Source organism: Corythoichthys intestinalis, chromosome 13 (assembly GCF_030265065.1).
Source record: "Corythoichthys intestinalis isolate RoL2023-P3 chromosome 13, ASM3026506v1, whole genome shotgun sequence".
Classification (NCBI taxonomy): domain Eukaryota; kingdom Metazoa; phylum Chordata; class Actinopteri; order Syngnathiformes; family Syngnathidae; genus Corythoichthys; species Corythoichthys intestinalis.
This window is the reverse complement of record NC_080407.1, coordinates 6,571,088-6,592,727: the sequence shown is the minus strand read 5'-3', so window position 1 is coordinate 6,592,727 and position 21,640 is coordinate 6,571,088. Positions and strand designations below refer to the sequence as shown.

The 21,640-nt window shown below is 37.8% G+C and overlaps 1 protein-coding gene across 1 annotated transcript in view; it reads right to left on the bottom strand.

The window, feature by feature from the left end:
- Nucleotides 1-18,834: 18,834 nt before the first annotated feature.
- The window catches only part of LOC130928165 (copine-8), an 86,738-nt gene continuing 83,932 nt past the window's right edge, over nt 18,835-21,640 (bottom strand). The window contains exon 20 of the mRNA XM_057854422.1: nt 18,835-20,720. Within this exon, the coding sequence (XP_057710405.1) occupies nt 20,532-20,720 (189 nt within the window). The 3' untranslated portion in view covers nt 18,835-20,531. The remainder of the gene's footprint in view (nt 20,721-21,640) is intronic.

Genomic DNA, 21,640 nt, shown 5'->3' with positions numbered 1-21,640 from the left:
CCCCCAAAAAAAAAAGAAATTTCTGACTCCGTGGCGACCTTCACGTGGGGGAGTTCCGGCAAGAAATTCCAACCACTTTCACCCCTGCATATAACTGTTTTTTTAAAATATTATTATTAACAACAACAACAACACGACACAATAAACAACAATACAAACACAAAAATAGACAGAAAGTAATAATACAAACTAGAGATGTCCCGATCAATCGGGGTCGGGTCCGATCACGTCATTTTCAAAGTATCGGAATCGGCAAAAAAATATCGGACATGCCTTTTTTAATATATATATATATTTTAATTAAATCGTTTTCTAATTGTTTTTAACATTACAATCATAATATGTTACATTCATCCAGAGTCTTTAGTTTAGGTTTAAGGTAGGGTTATCAAATTTATCACGTTAACGGTGAGAATTAATATTTATTACATTTATCCCGTTACAATATTTAACGCAATTAACGCATGCGCTGCACGACCCACTTACGCATTGTCGTGTTCAATCTGTAATGGCGCCGTTTTACCTATATATAGAGCTAAAAGGCAGCGTAAAGTGAGTAGAGTGAATTTTGGCAGCCTTTGGAGCCTTTTTTTAATTGGCTAAAGCCTAACAATCACTCTCCCTACGATTAGAAATATCGTGGGAAGCAATGTGGGGAAAAAAGGTAGTACTTGATCTTTTTCTTAACACCCTATGTTATTTCCCAACGCAGAGAAGATATATCAATTGGTACCACTAAGCACAGTCATGGTTGCACTTCCCATCATGCATTTGGGCAGAACAGTTAAATGGCTACAGTATCATTTACTGAAAGCTCAACAAATACACTAGATCGTACGTGATCGGACCCGATTGCCGATCGATCGGGACATCTCTAGTTTCGATGATACGTATACTGTACATGACGAAATATCCCGTCGATAAGAATTTTGTTCCTAATGTTAAAAGTAGTGCGCTCAAGGAATTCTATTTTTTCATCGCAGTTTATCGCTTTTTTTTTTTAATCGTTAACTGGTACTGTTACTTGATTTTTTTTGTTTCCCTTTACGATAATCCCTCACTTATCACTGTTCAGTGTTCCTGCTCCTGCGCGTGCTGCCGCTCTGGTGAATAAACTCAACAAACTCGAATATCCTCTTTTTCTTATGTTATCTCGGCTGACGTGGCCAATGGCCTCGCCCGATTCCAAACAAGAACACGAGAAGGCATTTAGGGTTGCTTCAAGTCAACATTCAAAGCTTATACGCCGAGACAGTGTCTTTTCGTAAACCATGGCCGGAAGACTGGTGGACCATCTTCAATGTCTGACCTGTCTGGACGTCTTCAAAGATCCTGTCATTCTGCCGTGAAGTCACACCTTCTACCGTGAGTGTCTGCAGCAATGGACGGACAATGGGGAGCGATCGTGTCCAGTTTGTAGGACACGGTTTCGTTCGATGGATCTACGTTGAAATCTGGCACTGAAGAATATGTGTGAAAACTTTTCGAGAGCTCCAGTCAAGTCAGAAAACATCTGCGGCTTGCACAAGGAGAAACTCAAACTGTTTTGTTTGGACCACTAGCAGCTTATATGCCTCATCTGCAGAGACGCAGAAATCCACATTGGCCACAAGTTCTGTCTCCTTAATGAAGCTCTGCAAAATCTCAAAGTAACATTTCGGGACGGCCTACAGAACGCCAAGGAAAGACTCAAAGATTAGAATGACTGTAGAGAGACCTGCAATGAACAAGCAGTGTACATCAAAGTCCAGAGGGAGAAGGTCGAAAGCAAGACTAAGAAGGATTTTAAAGAGCTTCGTCAATTCCTTGAGGTTGAGGAGGAGACCAGGTTGTCTGCGGTCAGGGAGGAAGAGAAGAAGAAAAGTCATATCATCGCTGAGAAGATTGCAGCTCTGGACGGACAAATGGCCGCTCTTTCGGATGTGATCAGAAGCACAGGGGAGTTGGCATCTAGCAACGTTTCCTTCTTGAAGAATACCCGGACGGCGACGAGCAGAATTCAAGAGCTGCCCGATGAACCGGAGCAGCTCCGAGGAAGTCTGCTGGACGAAGCTAAACACCTCAAGTTCAACACGTGGGAGCGGATGAAGGAGATGCTCTCCTACAGTCCTGTCATTCTGGACCCCAACATGGCTCATCCAGTATTCAGTCTTTCAGAAGATCTGACCAATCTGAGTTGGGCGGAAGACACACAGCAGCGTCCAAAAAATCCAGAGAGGCGTCCGTGGAAGTGTGGACTCGGGAAGACACGTGGGACGTTGAGGTGGGAGACAACAATAACTGGGAAGTGGACCCTTGTTTTCCAGATGAAATGCTAGCTTGGTCCATTGGATTTCGTGATGGTTAATACAAAAAACCTGCTGCCGCGTACGGAGCATGGAATCCGCCTGTCAAAGTGCAGAGGGTCCAAGTTGATGTGGACATGACCTTTCATTCTCTGAACTAGGGCTGCAGCTATTGGTTATTTTAGTAGTCGATTAATCGATGAGTTATTTAGTTCGAATAATCGAGTAATTGGATAAAGAACATAAAAAACTAAAATACCTCAGCTGAGCCTCAAACGGTATAAAAAAATAAATGAGGATCTATGTACAACAAAAGAACAATTGGCTAACTTGCATAGCATAAGTCCGCTAGCTAAAATGCTAACATTTTTTCCCCCTTCCATGCTCTTATCAAATGTTTCAACACACATACGCCCTCAAAAAACGGCTAAATATACCTATAAACTAAATTACAAATGCATTTTAAAAAACATTAGCTCAAACAAAAAAAGCTTATGTTGGTCTTAACAGGGAGCAGCTGGAATCAGCCATGTAAAATGAGGCAGACTAGAGGGCAGTGTATCCACCCAAATTAATACAACTAAATGCAAACACTTTCAAAACAAACCATCACAACGCCACTTTAATTAAACGAATACTCGAAGCAGCAAAATTTAATTGGAATCTTTTTTCTAATCGAATACTCGAGTTGATCAATTAATCGTTGCAGCACTACTCTGAATCTCTCACAAACACTGAATTGTGGCACCAAAAGAATATATATATCTTATTGGCTAGAATTCCCTTTCTCGTGTTACGACTCCAATGAGATAGTGGTCATGTTGACACTGCTTGATTTTCTGCATCATGTGATCTGAATCATTTTCTTTTTTTTTTAAACATGATTTTGTATTGCTTTTTATTATTTGTGCTCAGCCTTTAATTGATTGGCTTGATCTCTTCCATTTTGTATTATGCAATGACAAAGGCATTCAATGTGTGTTGTCGAATCATAATTAGACATTAAAATTCTAAGAAAAAACAGTCAATGTGATGAAAGTGTGAATTGTATTTTTCCTGACGTGCACATTTGTTTTGGTTCGTCTATCCACAATCATTTGAGACGTTGAAAGCAGAGATGTTGTTGTGTACAGTTTTCACCACAGGGTGGCAGACTTTCCATTCAAAACTATGCGTTTTGCTGTACAGTATTTGTTTCATTATTTAGATGTACTTTTCATATTTTATCCTGATTCTATCTTATGTAGTCAGCAATGGTTAACAAATATTTCAATAAAACTATAAACTGCAATTTCTGGAGAAATCACTCTGGGGCTTTGCTGTGTGAAGATACAGATCTTAGCCCTGCCCAGGTTGGTTTGGGGACATTTCGCGGACAATATCAGGTCACTTCCTGTTGATTTGGGGACGTTTGGGGGACACTACCTGGTCATATCAGGTCAGTTGGGGACATTTAGGGGGGCATGTCCTGGTTATATCAGGTCAGTTGGGGACATTTGGGAGCATGTCCTGGTCATATCAGGTCATTTGGGGACGTGCCCTAGTCATATCAAGTCATTTGGGGACATTTGGGGGGCGTGTCCTGGTCAAATCAGGTCATTTGGGAAGCATGTCCTAGTCATATCAGGTTATTTGGGGAAATTTGGGGGACGCATCCTGGTCATATTCGATAATTTGTGGACATTTGGGGGGCGTTTCAGGTCATTTCGGGGACATGTCCTATTGATATTTGGTCATTTCCTGTTGATTTGGGGACATTTGTTTTTTGCCATGGGAAATTTGGACGTCCATGGCCGTCAACGGCATTGACTTACATTTACGTAAATAGAATCCAAGTACATTGGCATCAATAGAATCGATAAACCTGGCAGTCAATGGCATTAAACAAAGGGAATGCCATTGAAAATGAATGGGAAATTTGGACGTCCATGGCTGTCAATGGAATCAACATCCATATGCGTCAATGGAATCCAAGTACATTGGCATCAATAGAATTGACATACATGGCCGTCATTGGCATCAGTCTAAATTGTTCTCAATGCAATGTTAATGCCATTGGGAATGAATGGGAAATTTGGACGTCCGTGGCTATCAATGGCATCGACTCACATGTGCATCAATGGAATCCGAGTACATTGGCATCAATAGAATCGACTTACATGATCGACAATGGCATCAGTGCAAAGTAAATGCCATTGAAAATACACGGGAAATTTGGACGTCCATGGCCGTCATTGGCATTGACTTACATATGTGTCAATGGAGTCCAAATACATTGGCGTCAATAGAATCGACATACATGACCGTCAATGGCAAGGACGTGCACAGGCCTCATTTGCAATTGTGTACTTGTGCGTCAATGCAATGCGAATGACACTGGAAATGAATGGGAAACTTGGACGTCCATCTTTGTGTCCTTCACCGTCCCGGAATTTTTGACGTCCAAATTATGTGATTTGGTCAAAAAATGTAGGACAAGTAGCGTTTTGTAAAAAAAAAAAAAAAAAAAAAAAAAAAAAAAGAAAAAAAACAGAAGATCGCAGTTAACGGGTGAGCAAAAAATCTCTCTGGGTCATTTGAAAAAGTCTCTGCGTTGGGCGAAAATTCCGGTCGTGCTGACATTTGAACGGTGCCAATCAGTCAAACGGTTCGGGCAGCGCGGCACGCCGAAAATTCCCAGGGCAGTAAGTGTCTTCCATATTGCCTGTGCTGGAAAACTTCTGCAGCCAACCTTTCACCGGCACTCCCTGTTGATGAAGCCCAGTTGAGTCCAGTTAGATAAAAGCATTACAGGCCAATTTGAAATAACCACAACTCCTTGCGCTCATGCACAAATGTGCTCAATACTGCCACCTATCAGGTGGAGGTTGAGTTTTTTTGAGGCACTTGAAAGTTCAAATGCACCCGGCCGCTGTTTCACAAATACAATTCGAATTTTTGCAAACAATAATTCATGATGAGAGCACGCACAACATAAAAAAGCACATGAGGATTTCGAGGATATGTTTGTGGATTTCAAAAACATGTTAAAATCGTGGATATATTTGTGGATCTACAAAACGTGTGAATCGCGGATGTGTGAATATTTTTTCAGACAAATCTCTCTCCATACAACTGAGGGTTGCACTCGAAGACTTTTCCTCAAGATTGAGCCATTTGATAATGAAACTATCGCCGTTTATCGATGTATTAACTTTTAGGGGTCGTTGTTGGTCCCACAAGACTTAGAATTATGGAAAAATATTCACGTAAAAACTTACCTTCTCCGAAAGAGAGACAGCTCACGAACAGAAATGGGACTGAGTCACTGAATTTGTAGGTTCTTCTTCTTGTTGTTTATTGGCAGTTTGCCCCTCATATCGTGGGGCATTACCGCCACCTACTGGGTTGACAGTTTGGTATGAGACAAACAGTGAAACACACCCAGAGTAAAGACAAAACCTAAACTAGGGCTGTCAAACGATTAAAAATTTTAATCGAGTTAATCAGAGCTTAAAAATTAATTAATCGTAATGAATCGCAATTCAAACCATCTATAAAATATGCCATGTTTTTCTGTAAATTATTGTTGGAATGGAAAGAGAAGACACAAGACGGATATATACATTCAACATACTGTATATAAGTACTGTATTTGTTTATCATAACAATAAATCAACAAGATGGCATTACCATTATTAACATTCTGTTAAAGCGATCCATGGATAGAAAGACTTGTAGTTCTTAAAAGATAAATGTTAGTACAAGTTATAGAAATGTTATATTAAAACTGAGACTGTCAAACGATTAAAAATTTTAATCGAGTTAATTACAGCTTAAAAATTAGTTAATCGTAATTGATCGCAATCAATCGCAATTCAAACCATCTATAAAATATGCCAAGTTTTTCTGTGAATTATTGTTGGAATGGAAAGATAAGACACAAGATGGATATATACATTCAACATACGGTACATAGGGACTGTATTTGTTTATTATAACAATAAATCAACAAGATGGCATTAACATTATTAACATTCTGTTAAAGCGATCCATGGATAGAAAGATTTGTAATTCTTAAAAGATAAATGTTAGTAAAAGTTATAGAAATATTATATTAAAACCCCTCTTAATGTTTTCGTTGTAATAAAATTTGTAAAAATTTCAATCAAAAAAATAAACTAGTAGCCTGCCATTGTTGATGTCAATAATTACTTACACAATGCTCATGGGTGCTGAAGCCTATAAAATCAGTCGCACCCAAGCGCCAGCAGAGGGCGGCAAAACTCCATAAAACAACATGTGGGCATTTCACTGTACTGTCATTTAAATCTGTCTGAGCAAGGCATGTGCGTTAATTGCGTCAAATATTTTAACGTGATTAAGTAAAAAAATTAATTACCGCCCGTTAACGCGATAATTTTGACAGCCCTAATTAAAACCCCTCTTAACGTTTTCGTTTTCATAAAATTTGTAAAATTTTCAATCAAAAAATAAATTAGTAGGTCCCCTTTGTTGATGTCAATAATTACACAATTCTCATGGTCTTAAAATCAGCCGCACCTAAGCGCCAGCAGAGGGTGACAAAACTCCAAAAAAAACACAAGTAACAAGTGCACATGACCCTTTGCTGTCATTTTAATCTGTTTGAGCCGGGCATGTGCGTTAATTGCGTCAAATATTTTAACGTAATTTAAAAAATTAATTACCGCCCGTTAATGCGATTATTTTGACAGCCCTAACCTAAACCAAAAGAAAAAAAAAAAAAACACAAAATAAAAATACAATTCTTTCTTTCTTATTTGTAGCTTCTTCTTGTTTTTTTGTTGGCAGTTTACCCCTCGTATCGTGGGGCATTACCACCATCTACTGGGTTGACGGTTTGGCACGAGAGGCAGTTACAGACTCAAAATTTTAGGCATGCGAAAAACCCGATTTACCTATTTTGGGTGCCAAATCGAGAATCATCTTTAAACATAAAGGGCGAACAGGAAAAACAAATGGGTGGAAGGGGGTAATAAAATAAATAACTACAGATGAGAAAATTGTCTGTCTATAAAAGAACTGTAGGATTTGAATGGGAGGAGAGGCTATTTGTTGTTGTTTTTTTAATGGCACGGTAATTATAAAAGTTGCCTACAGCCTTTTCAGTCTTGCATGTAAAAAAAAATCCATTCTGGAAATTAAAAAAGGAGCGCCCAACTTTAGCAGCGTCTACACAGCGAGTTGCTAGGCGACAAGCCCTGTCAGGAAGTGACAAGCCAACATAATTGCGCCTCTGTTTGACAGACATAGCGCAGTGTTCATTAGACTCAATCAAGACATCATTCTTTTTTTTTTTTTTGAGAAGTATATAAATAAATTTACATGACCTTTCTCTACAGTAATCCACGTGTAACCTAGAAGTGGGAACCTCTAGTTAGCTCACAGTCGAGCGAACCGGATGAAATATTCAAATCTCTGACTCGTTAGTCGTATCCCTCAGTGGTTTTCGCACACCTCGGACTACGTCAGATGTTTGAATGACAGCGATATTAGCACCTTTCCCTCCCACGCCTTCCTCTGTCAATCCTCCCATGGCCTCAAGGGATGCTAGGAAAAATGAAGCTATTTATAGCAACTCCAGGTTGGTGTAAATACACGTTCTGGAGTCGCAAACATTTTCAGAATTTGAAGTGGAGAGTGATTACTTTCGCCACCTTTGCGCAAGTGTTGCTTTTTCAATGGCAACTACCTCCACTCGCAAGCCATCTGCTTCTCCTGCAACTTTGGTGTTACCTAGAGGCTAAAAAAAAAATGTTAGTATTGCTGAAATTGCACCATTAATCATCAGTAACTCACTCATCTCAAGTGCCTGCTGAGTTATTGCGAGCTCAATCAACCGCCGACAGATATACGCAGATTATTTGCTAATTGTAACATCACAGGGGTATTTAAATTCCCTCGAATTGATGGTAGATTTGCATGGAATGAAAAAGCTGCCATCTATAATATTCAAGGGTTAATTTGTGCCGGATCCTGCCTGAAGAAGATACGGCACCTCTTGATTTTGGCCTCCCTGTGTTCCGGGACTTATTTGGGCAGATCCGGCACCTCTCGTGTATAGAAAATAAGATTAATATAAAAACGTTTTTAAAAAATGTATAGAATAAAATAATAAGGCGTAGGGTTGCTCCGATCATGTTTTAGTATCTGCCGATCCCGATATTTCACGATCCGATTGCTTTTTTTTGCTCCCGATTCAATTCCAATCATTCCCGATCATTTTTCCCGATCATATACATTATGGCAATGCATTAAGAAAAAAATGAATAAAACTCGGACAAATGTATTTGTTTATTATGACAATAAATCCTCAAGATGGCATTTACATTATTAACATTATTTCTGTGAGAGGGATCCACGGATAGAAAGACTTGTAATTCTTAAAGGATAATTGTGACTTTGTATGTTGTGACTAAATATTGCCATCTAGTGTATTTGTTGAGCTTTTAGTAAATGATACTGTAGCCATTTAACTGTTCTGCCCAAATGCATGATGGGAAGTGCAACCATGACTGTGCGTAGTGGCACCAATTGATATATCTTCTCTGTGTTGGGAAGTAATATAGGGTGTTACTTCCCCACACTGCTTCCCACGATATTCCCAATTGTGGAGAGAGGGATTTTAAGGCTTTAGCCATTTATAAAAAGGCTCCAAAGACTGCCTAAATTCACTATACTCATTTTACGTTATCTTTTAGCTCTATATGTAAGTAAAACGGCGCCATTATAGATTGAATGCGACAATGCGTGAGTGGGTCGTGCAGCGCATTCGTTAATTGCGTTAAGTACTTTTACGTGATTAATTTTAAAAAATTGTCGCCGTTAACGCGATAAATTTGATAGCCCTACTTGAATCCAAAACTAAAGACAGAGTGTAAGACATTTTGTCTGTAACGTTAAATACAAATACAAAACGATTTAATCAAAAAATATAAATATATTAAAAAAAGGCATGTCCGATATTTTTTTGCCGATTCTGATACTTTGAAAATGACGTGATCGGACCCGATCGATCGGCATCGCATCTTTAATAAGATGCATAAATACATTTACAGAACAAATCCGAAGAATTGCATGTTGTTTATAAAAATGTAACGTCATTTGAAATAGTCGAGAGATTTGTTGATGCACTGAAAAGCTGGACCAACAAATCACGCCCCTGACATTGAAAACTTTGGAAATTTGTGGCATTTGGGGAGCAAGCAGCCAGAATCAAACGGTATTTCAACATGACAAAAAGACAGTTGCATTTACTGTCTGTCTGTATAGCCTAAATAATTGTAAATTATTGTCATAACAGTTAAATCATGGATATTATCTGAAATTGAGGCCTGTAAATCCCACAGCATGGCAAGTGGGCATTTGCGTGTTGTTTTCAGCACCATTTTCTGCCTATGTTCCGGGATCTGACCCCGTCTCGTCATCCCTGCACTGTCATATGTACTTCGCGTTCCGGCACCTTATGATTTACAAATTAAGCAGTGATAATATTCCTATTTTCTTTCAATGGCGTCTCTTCCCAGCCAAAACCGTTGGACCTACAGACACCATTCCTACACCAAAACGACTGGAATTCTCATGCAACTTTTGTTTGACCCCAAAAATGACCGTTCGCAAAAAACAACAACAAAAAAAGTGCAATTTCAAAACGCTACTTGTTGTACAATTTTTGTCTAAATCACATCATGTATACATAAAAAAAATCAGGTCGCTAAGGGACACACAAGTTCTATTCAGAACGTACGGTTCGGCCAAAATTGACCAAAAACATACCCATTCATTTCTAATGGGCAAAATTTCTCATTCATGTCAATGGCACATAAACTTTCACTCCTATTGATTTCCAAACCAAGTGACCTGATATCAACAGGAAGTGACCCGATATACCAACCATCATAGCAAAGCTACCGTCGAAGTTTTCTAGATGACAATTAAAACAGGTCTTTCATAGGAATATTTATTTAAAAATCCATAGCTCAATACAGAAATAGTCATCTATCATATGTAGTAAGACAATCAGTACTTAACCATGCTTTCTTTGATTATGAATCACAGTTTTAAAAATTAATAATAATAACAACACACCCACCCCTTGAAAAACAAAGAAATCCCACTAAAACGCATCAGAACACGGACAGGAAATAATTCTTCTCGAGAAGGCATCGCACAAATTCCAGAAAATTCATTTAAGGCCATGTTTGTACAATTATATACTTCAAAAACACAGTTTGTATTCAACAAAACGGTACCGGTGCATCCTTTGTAAAACTGTACATGCAAACATAGTGCACGTTTTGAAAATATGACGAGCATACAATATCGTATTTGGATAGCTTTTTAGTAAACAAAGGTCTTGTGTTTTAACACTTTACGTCTAGTAAAACACTTTTGTCGAAAGGCAACATGCGCACACGTACACACGAATTCACTGGAATGAGATTAGTTTAAAATAATAGCTATACTATATTACATTCTTTTGAAAGTACACTAAATGTGGATTTTAGAAAATTAACCATATTTTCAGACTAAAAGTGGTGCAAGTCCGGAAAATATGGCCATTAAGAGTGGAAAATGTAACTCCCTGATGGCTGAATTTACATTTAAAGTACTGTATTTAGTTACATCGATTTGGAAGGATACACCGCCCTTTGTTGGCAACAGTGAATACGACATAACTCGTCTAACATGAATCCAATGTTTTTGTTAGAGCTAATATATTTATTAATGCATTCATAATTTAGTTTAGGTATATTTAGCTGTTTTTTGTGGAAATTAGCATTTTAATGATATGTTAATGTTATTGTTTTAAAAATTTGTCAGCATTTAATAGCATTTGAACAATATGTTAAGAGAATTTTTAACAATTGTTAGCATTTCGTAGCATTTGGTCGATTCGATCTATTAAATTTATTTATCAATTTAACTAATGAGACATTTAAATTAAAATTGTTTTGTGTTAAGTGCCCTATTGTCGAAATGTGTGTCATATTGCTCATAGTTGTACATGTGCGTATGTTACAGCATTCGGACTTAATAGCATTTAAGCTAACAGATTTGCTCTGCAAATTCGATCTAAATTTACATATCAATTTGACGATTGAGACATTTAAAGTCCAATTCTTTTGTGTTCAGTGTTCTATTGTCGAAATGTCGGCCATTTTATTCATAGTTGTACATGTTTTTGTTACAGTATTAGTATTTCTTAGTATTTAAGCTAGCGGACTTTTGCAATGCAAATTAGGTCAATTTGATCTAAAATTACATGTTAACTTGATTAGACACTCCAACTGTTTTTTGTTAATTGTTGGATTGTCGAAATGTGTGTCATTTTGCTCGTAGTTGTGCATGTGTTTGTGTTAAAGCTTTCCAAAATTCCTTGTTTGCAATCGATCTAGCTGAATAAAGTGAGGACAGAAAAGGCTGCAAAAAACAACACTGTAAGTAACGTATTTTGCGGACTATAGGTCACAGTTTTTTTCGTGGTTTAGCCGGGGGTGCGACTTATATTATAGAGCGACTTAAGTGTGAAATACATTACATTAAAAACACATTATTATATCATTCCATGTTATTTTCACAATGAACCGCAAGAGGGCGCTCAAGGCCTGTATTTGGAGGTAACTTATGAAAACAAATACAAACAACTGAGAAGGGCTGAACAAAATGGCACCAAAAAGAAAATCATATGCTGAGATTACAAGCTGCAAGTAGTGAAATATGCAGCCGAAAACAGTACTTGTGCAGCAGAAAGAAAGTTTTGAGTTCGCGAGAAACTTGAAACAAAAAAAGCTAATTGCTCATGGAGTGACACTGATGGTTTGGTTACTTATCAGCATGTTTTTTCGGCATAGTTATCTGAATAACTCTTAATAGCTATGTTACGCTAACATACCGGGCATCTCAGTTCATTGTTTATGAATCATGTAACCTTCGCAAAACGTACACTCATTTAGCCTGTTGTTTGCTATTCTACTGTATTTTCATTTCAAATTGCCTTTCAAGATGATATGTCTGTTCTTGGCGTTGGATTTTATCAAATAAATTTCCCCCCCAAAATGCGACGTACACTCCGCCTATTTTTGTTTTTTTGTTTAAATGATTATTGCGCACTCTCTGTTTATCCTATAAACTTCATTTCACTTCTCATATATTACTGTGTTCATCTGCTAAGTGATCCATGTTTTCCGAAATTTCCAGGTTCGCAGTGAATCAGTAACAAGCACACTTTTGCTCAATAGACAATGTTTATTGATTAGAAAATGCAGAATAAAGGAGATTTATTGATTACAATCCCACAAGAGCAAGCAACAAGCATCAAAAACAAGGGTAACGATGACGCTAGATTTGAGTTTGTCAATCCCAGAATCCCCGCGCTACGTTACAGAACAACCAGGTGTTCCTTGGCAATGAAAATCGCTTACCGTGACAAATGAGCGGGAGCCAACGCTCCGGTTAGGCGGCGAAGGAAGTCCACCAGCGGGTCACGTACGGATCGCCTGGTTTTGTTCCTTTGCCGCTCTGCCGGAGTGTTTTGGCTCCCCGCTCATTTGTCACGGTAAGTGACTTTCATTGCCAAGGAACACCATGTTGTGCTGTAACGTAGCGCGGGGATTCTGGGATTGACAAACTCAAATCTAGCGTCATCGTTACCCTTGTTTTTGATGCTTGTTGCTTGCTCTTGTGGGATTATAATCAATAAATCTCATTTTTTTGCATTTTCTAATCAATAAACATTGTCTATTGAGCAAAAGTGTGCCTGTTACTGATTCACCGCGAACCTGGAAGTTTCGGAAAACATATCATATAGCAGATGAACACAGTAATATATGCGAAGTGAAATGACGTTTATAGGATAAACAGAGTGCGCAATAATCATCTAAACAAAAATAGGCGGAGTGTACGTCCCATTTGGGGGGGAAATTTATTCGCCGCCTAACCGGAGCGTTGGCTCCCGCTCATTTGTCACGGTAAGCGATTTTCATTGCCAAGGAACACCTAGTTGTGCTGTAACGTAGCGCGGGGATTCTGGGATTGACAAACTCAAATCTAGCGTCATCGTTACCCTTGTTTTTGATGCTTGTTGCTTGCTCTTGTGGGATTGTCATCAATAAATCTCATTTATTCTGCATTTTCTAATCAATAAACATTGTCTATTGAGTAAAAGTGTGCCTGTTACTGATTCACCGCGAACCTGCAAATTTTGGAAAACAATATAGTATATTTGAATGAATTTTTTGTTCATTTTCACAAAGGAAAATCTTTAAAATTATCAGACGTGCCCAAACTTTTGCATTCCACAAGTGCGACTTATAGTCCGCAGAACATGGTAAGTGTTCCTCCAATGTAAATTCAGGCATCAAGGGTTTAAATTTTGAACTCAATGGCAAAGAGTGCCTTTGATTTCCTGATTCTGGCTTTGGCAAGTGCTTTTCTAACCCGATTTGCTACAAAAATAAAACTACCACCTCTCGGTGGAGTGAGGTGTCAACGAGCAGCTGGGCAGGTAAACCCCTCTGTGGCCTCTCCCGCCCATGACAGTAAAAATAAAGTCCACTCTGACCGCCCCTGTGGCGGCAGATCAAAAATACCCGGGCTTCTCGAAGTTATACCGAGTGCTGTAACGAGCTCCCTTTTTCTGACCCGCCGTCTTAATGATGTGTCCAGCTATGCCTTGAATGCGGCGGGTGAGCAAACACACACGCACAAATAAATGTTGGCACTGCTACACTAGAAAAGAGCTAAAAAAAAAAAATGCCAGAAATTCATACTATTCGCTACAATTTCGGAAAAACAACAACAGCAGTTTGTGATTTTTTTTTTTTTTACGGATGTTAAATTGGTCCCGCAGTGTGATACATCCAAACGCATGCTGTCAGTCCTCTAGCGTGATAAAACTAATTAAATATACTTCACATGTATACATTTTCTGTGAAAATACATTAGGACCTTCAGATTTCCTCATGCGATGAATGTGTCCTTCACAAAATGTCCATTGTTCTGAAATACTTTCAGATGATCCATTTTCACTGGCGTATTCAGTCATTTCACATTCATGAAAAAAAAATTATTATTATTTTTTTAAACAATTGACAAAATGTGTTTTCTATGCATTTTTGACCACTGGGCTCTTGTTGCTCAAACGTTGTTTGAGAGCAGCTGCTTGTCTTTTTGAACATGAGAAGCGATGTCAAGAACTAGTGTGTATATACAAACCCCCGAGCATTTGGGCATCGCTGCCAAGGCTGAGAAGAAACAGAAAGCCACTGTGTTTCCATCGGGGCTGCCATAGGTGATAATTTTGATTTTAGATGAATTGGCTATTTCAATAACAATACTTCAATATATTATTCAGTAATAAACAAGAACCAATTGCATTACTTGAAATGCTCGCCTTCAGCCTCAAACTTATCGTTGTCTTTTCTTATCTCAAAGGCCAATGATGAAAATAAGAACTGGGAAATAATCATGGGCATAGGCGGATCTACTATTCAGGCGAAGTAGGCGATTGCCTTAGGCTCCCATTTTGTAGGGGGACCCCAACCGGCTGCCCTTGCCCCAATGTGCAAGGGCAGCAGCCCCAACTATTCGTCATGTATAATTATGTCAGCATACCAAACAAAAAAATAACAAAACAAAAAAAGAAAGCCATTTGAATGCTACATTTGTATTATCTCTCCCCCACACACACGCACTGCAATGGACTGTTCCACGACGACGGACTGAGTATCAGTCACTTAGCTTCATTTAGCGCCGTTTAGCATCGCTTAGGTGTTCGTTAGCTTCACTTAGCTCTCTCTCTCGTTTTTCACGCTACGAAGCTCGCTATTTTTACAGCTCATTTGCTACTTTGCACGTCGGCGATCATTTACTTCGAAAACATGAGCGAACGTGCTCTCCATGAGAGCCAAAGTGCACTGAGGGAGAAGTTGAGAACAGGCCGCTAATGCCTCTTTTAACTTTCTTCTTCTTCACACCGAACATAAAATACACGACAGCACACCCTGTGGCGAAACAATGCAGTACAGTTCCAATCAGTCATACAATAACACTCAACAGCTGGTTAACAGCATTTGCTAACGAAAAAAAATTGAATCTATTAGTGACACCGCAAGCAATGACGAAGAATGTTTTTTTTACTGAGTGTAAAGCTTTCGGTTAGCGGTTTAGCGAACGTACCCTCCGGCGAACAATTAAAAAATAAAAGCATGTCATGTTCGTCATATAAATAACGATTTCTGGAGTTAATTCCACATACTTCAGAATTAATACTATAATTAGGGCTGTCAAACGATTAAAATTTTTAATCGAGTTAATTACAGCTTAAAAATTAATTAATCGTAATTAATCGCTATTCAAACCATCGATAAAATATGCCATATTTTTCTGTAAATTATTGTTGGAATGGAAAGATAAGACACAAGATGGATATATACATTCAACATACAGTACTTAAGTACTGTATTTGTTTATTATAGCAATAAATCAACAAGATGGCATTAACATTATTAACATTCTCTTAAAGTGATCCATGGATAGAGAGACTTGTAGTTCTTAAAAGATAAATGTTAGTAAGTTACAGAAATTTTATATTAAAATCCCTCTTAATGTTTTCGTTTTATTCCATTTTTTTTTTTTTTTAATTTTCAATCAAAAAATAAACTAGTAGCTTGCCATTGTTTATGTCAATAATTACACCACGTTTGCCCATTGTGCTAAAACCTATAAAATCATATGGGCCGAAGCGCCAGCAGAGGGCGCCAAACAACAAAAAACAAGTAACAAGCTGACATTACACTGACTGCTGTCATTTTAATCTTTTAAGCGGGACATATGCGTTAATTGCGTTAAATATTTAACGTGATTAATTTAAAAAACGAATTACCGCCCGCGATAATTTTGACAGCCCTAATTATAATATGTTGAGTAAATACTACAGAATACAGATTCTACACTAAGAATAGCTTTCAAATGACACTCTTTATGACAAATATAATTGGCAATGAATAATTATTAAAATTATAACATTACTATTATATATAGTAGTATACTATAGTAATAATATTGCTAGAATTTTTTTTTTTAAGAATTGTTTTGAATAATGTTGGAAAAGCAAAGTCAGTGATCTGAATCTGTTTACTTTCCATTCTTTTGCACTTTTATCACCATTTAACCTCATTGTTTATTTGTGATTCATTATTGTTATTTACATGATTATTTGTACTTTAATAAAGAATTTAAGTGTTCCAAAATGGTTTTGTGAATTAATAAGCGTCAACAAAATTTCATTGCTGAATTAGTAAAAAAACAGAAAATTATTAAATTAGTCGACTAATCGTAAAACTAGTCGGCTGATTAATCAGGAGAAAATTTGTCCTTTAGGACAGCCCTAGTGTACCGGAACATATTTCCTCCACACCCTTCTCACCTTTTTAACCACTGACCCATGAAGACAGCCCCTGGATATGTTCGCCTTAGGCCCCGAAATTTCCAAATCCGCCACTGATCATGGGCAAACTGCATGTACACACTGGATTCTTACCAATTGAATAGCTTGACCTTGTAGGTTCATAATAATAGAGCAAGGGTCAGCAACCCTGGTCCTCGAGTGCCACTATCCAGCTTGTTTTCCATGTCTCCCTCCGTTAACACACCTGAGTCAAATAATCATGATCGTTATCAGGCTCCTGCAGAGCTTGCTGATGAGCTGATCATTTGATTCAGATGTGTCAAAGGAGGGAGAAATGGAAAACAAGCTGGATAGTGGCACTCGAGGACCAGGGTTGCTGACCCCTGTAATAGAGCCTAAATAATTAAGCTAAAACCCAGCAGAGAACAGCATAACAAACCCAATTTATACAAAAAGAAAACATGACAAATTCAAAAAAAATTTTACTGTAAAATCAATCATAAGGCCCTATTATGATGTTACTACTTCCCACCAGCATCCCCTACTGACTATTTCCGTCACCACGATGGCAAACGTTAACCCATGCAAGCAGTAATTCAGTATGAAATGAATATTTTCAAAAAACACGGCAAAATCAGGTATCGAAATCATATTGGGAGCCAAAAAATGCTATCGAGAAATACAGAAACACTGTATTTTTTCCCTTTTTGAAAAAGTAAATAAAACTCCAGCACCCACGCGACCCTTTTGAGGATAAGCGTTGAGGAAAATTAGGATTTTTTTAAGGTTGGGTTAGAATATAGAGTTAAAATCAAGAGTAATTTCTAACTCTAACACTATACTCTAACTCGGAATTCAGACTCCGAATTTAGAGTTAAAATTAATTTTAACTCAAAATCCTAACTCATAATTTAGATCTACAATTTAGACTGCAAGTTTAGAGCTTAAATTCTAACTAACACTAAATTCAAACTTAGCATTTAGTTGGAATTTAGAGTTTAACTTCAAATTTTGACTCTGAATTCAGAGTTAGAGTTAAAATTTAGAGTTACAATTTAGAGTACGTACTAATTTAAAAAAAAAGAAAGAAAGAAAAAACGTGAATAAATTACTGTACATTGAAAATATGATTATTTAGATCAGGGATCCCCAAACTTTTTCCTGTGAGGGCCACATAACCTTTCCGTTCTCTGATGAGGGGCCAGGGTCAGTTTGTAACAGAAAAAGTGTGACGATTGCAGGAGTGCCTAAATGTAAAAAATTATTGTTTTTCAGAAAGCCACAATCAAATAACCCTTTCTGGATTCTTCACGGAACGAAAGTAAATTTAAAAAAAAAAAAAAAAAAAAGATATAATATAATTAGGGCTGTCAAAATTATCGCGTTAACGGGTGTTAATTTTTTGAAATCACGTTAAAATATTTGATGCATTTAACGCACATGCCACGCTCAAACGGATTAAAATGACAGCACGGTGTCATGTCCATTTGTTACTTGTGTTTTCTGGTGTTTTGTCGCCCTCTGCTGGTGCTTGGGTGCGACTGATTTTATGGGTTTCAGCACCATAAGCATTGTGTAATTATTGAGATCAACAATGGCGAGCTACTAGTTTATTTTTTGTTTGAAAATTTTATTAAAACGAAAACATTAGGAGGGATTTTAATATAAAATTTCTATAACTTGTGCTAACATTTATCTTTTAAGAACTCCAAGTCTTTCTATCCATGGATCGCTTTAACAGAATGTTAATAATGTTCATGCCATCTTGTTGATTTATTGTTTTAATAAACAAATACAGTAGTTATGTACAGTATGTTGAATGTATATATCAGTCTTGTGTGTTATCTTTCCGTTCCAACAATAATTTACAGAAAAATATGGCGTATTTTATAGATGGTTCGAATTGCGATTAAATACGATTAATTAATTTTTAAGCTGTGATTAACTCGATTAAAAATTTTAATCGTTTGACAGCCCTAAATATAATACAATATAATATAATTAGGGCTGTCAAACGATTAAATTTTTTAATCGAGTTAATCACAGCTTAAAAATTAATTAATCGTAATTAATCGCAATTAATCGCAATTCAAACCATCTATAAAATATGCCATATTTTTCTGTAAATTATTGTTGGAATGGAAAGATAAGACACAAGCTGGATATATCCATTCAACATACGGTACATTAAGTATTGTATTTCTTTATCATAACAATAAATCAACAAGATGGCATTACCATTATTAATTAACATTCTGTTAAAGCGATCCATGGATAGAAAGACTTGTAGTTCTTAAAAGATAAATGTTAGTACAAGTTATAGAAATTTTACATTAAAACCCCTCTTCATGTTTTCGTTTTAATAAAATTTGTAAAATTTTCAATCAAAAAATAAACTAGTAGCCTGCCATTGTTGATATCAATAATTACTTACACAATGCACATGGGTGCTGAAGCCTATAAAATCAGTCGCACCCAAGCGCCAGCGGAGGGCGCCAAAACTCCGAAAAACACAAGTACACATTTCACTGTGCTGTCATTTTAATCTGTTGCGTCAAATATTTAATGTGATTAATTTTTAAAAATTAATTACCGCCCGTTAACGCGATAATTTTGACAGCCCTAAATATAATAATATAATACAATAACACCATTAATTAAATAGATAATAACCAAATAACCCTCTCTGGGTTCTTCACAGAAAAAAAGCCAGGAAATAAATAACACTATTGAGGAAAAAAAAAATGTTCAGGGGGCTAGACCAAATGTGGAGGGGGGTCGTCTCCGGCCCGCGGACCGTAGTTTGGGGACCCCTGATTTAGATGCTCAAAAAAGAGCATTCGTGCAATTTATGAGCTCAAACAAAAATGCCTCTGACTGATTCACTGAAGATCGAAACAAACAATATATCGATGAATTTGATAATCAATGAGTTGATGAACCATGGCAGCCCCCATCTGTATAAAAAAGAACAGATATGAATTCACTCGTTGCACAACACTGACGACCATCGACGTCAATGGTAGCCAATGAGTTCCGAGTAAACTTGAAACAGATTCTTGTTATTTTTTGAACTGGTAACCGTGCACGTTTAGAATATTTATATCTACACAGAGGATTCTGTGACTACAAAATAGCAAATCAGTATAAATGGATGGAAACACAGCTGCAAAGAGGGGAGATTTTAGAAGGAAGACCAACAGACAGAGAGACAATGGCACCTCTCTATTACTCACACACTCTTTCTCACACACTCAACCCACCTCAAAACAGACGGATGGTTGAAAGAGGTAGTGCAAGGCCGCTATACGCATGCACGTGGTCCAGGCTACTCATGCAAAATGGTCGATAAACACCAAGGGTATAGTGAAGTACGGTACAGCACGGTACGGTACAGAAGGGCTACCAGGACCTGCACTGCTGCTACCTGACGCATGTCAGGAAAAAGATAGCGAGAGAAAATATCACAAGTAGAAAAATATCAACAGTAAAAATCCTTACTGTAAACGGTGAGTTGGTTATTTACACTTAAAATTATTGTTGGGTTTTGTTGTCAGGGGGACATTCTTTAGTTTTTTTTCATTTAAAAGAAACCTGTTGCTGCTGCTTCTCTCTTCAACAGCGAATCCCCAGCTTTTTCCAGGCCAAAATATACATATTCCAGACAAAGAGAGGAATGCTTGATGTTGGAAGTAAACAGGTAGTGCTCGTTCTCTTCCCGGTTTGGCGCGCGGCTGTCGAAAACAACCGCCGGGTCCGTGACACGTAGGCGTGGATGGAGACTTCGGAAACTTCAAAACCTTGTCTCTTCTCGCTCATATCTGCGTTTGGAGGGGCTGTCCCGGAGGTGTATAGGGAGGCGGCGCGGGGCCCGGTTTGATCCCGCGGGTCCTCATGTAGGAGAGGAACTGGTCCGGGATCTCGGCCAAGACGTCTTTGGCGAGACGAGCCATGCTCAGGATGTGATTCCCCTTCCGGTCGATGTAGTCTCGGAAGGGGACGAACTAGGAAAGAGAAGTAATGCGGGTTGGTCTTTACATTTGAGGTGTTTTTGCATACTCAATTGGCTTCAGGTCAGGTGATAGACTTTAGCATTGCGTACCATTCCACTAATTTGCCGTTATTAACTCTTTGGCTGCTTTAGCCTTTTCATACGACACTCTCTTGAGGCGTCGTAAGTTACTAGGGTTGTTCCGATCACGTTTTTTGCTCCCGATCCGATCGTTTTAGTTTGAGTATCTGCCGATCCCGATATTTCCCGATCCGATTGCTTTTTTTTGCTCCCGATTCAATTCCCGAGAATTTTTCCCGATCATATACATTTTGACAATGCATTAAGAAAAAAATGAATAAAACTCGGACGAATATGTACTTTCAACATACAGTACATAAGCACTGTATTTGTTTATTATGACAATAAATCCTCAAGATGGCATTTACATTATTAACATTCTTTCTGTGAGAGGGATCCGTGGATAGAAAGACTTGTCATTTTTAAAGGATAAATGTGACTTTGTATATTGTGACTAAATATTGCCATCTAGTGTATTTGTTGAGCTTTCAGTAAATGATACTGTAGCCATTTAACTGTTTTGCCCAAATGCATGATGGGAAGTGCAACCATGACGGTGCGTCATGGCACCAATTGATATATCTTCTCCGCGTTGGGAAATAACATAGGGTGTCAAGAAAAAGATCAATCACTACCTTTCTTCTCACAATATTTCTAATTGTTGAAAGAGGGATTTTAAGGCTTTAGCCAATCAAAACATGGCTTCAAAGACTGCCAAAATTCACTTTACTCATTTTATGCTGCCTTTTAGCTTTATATATAGATAAAACCGCGCCATTATAGATTGAACGCAACAATGTGTGAGTGGGTCGTGCAGCGCATGCGTTAATTGCGTGAAATATTTTAACGTGA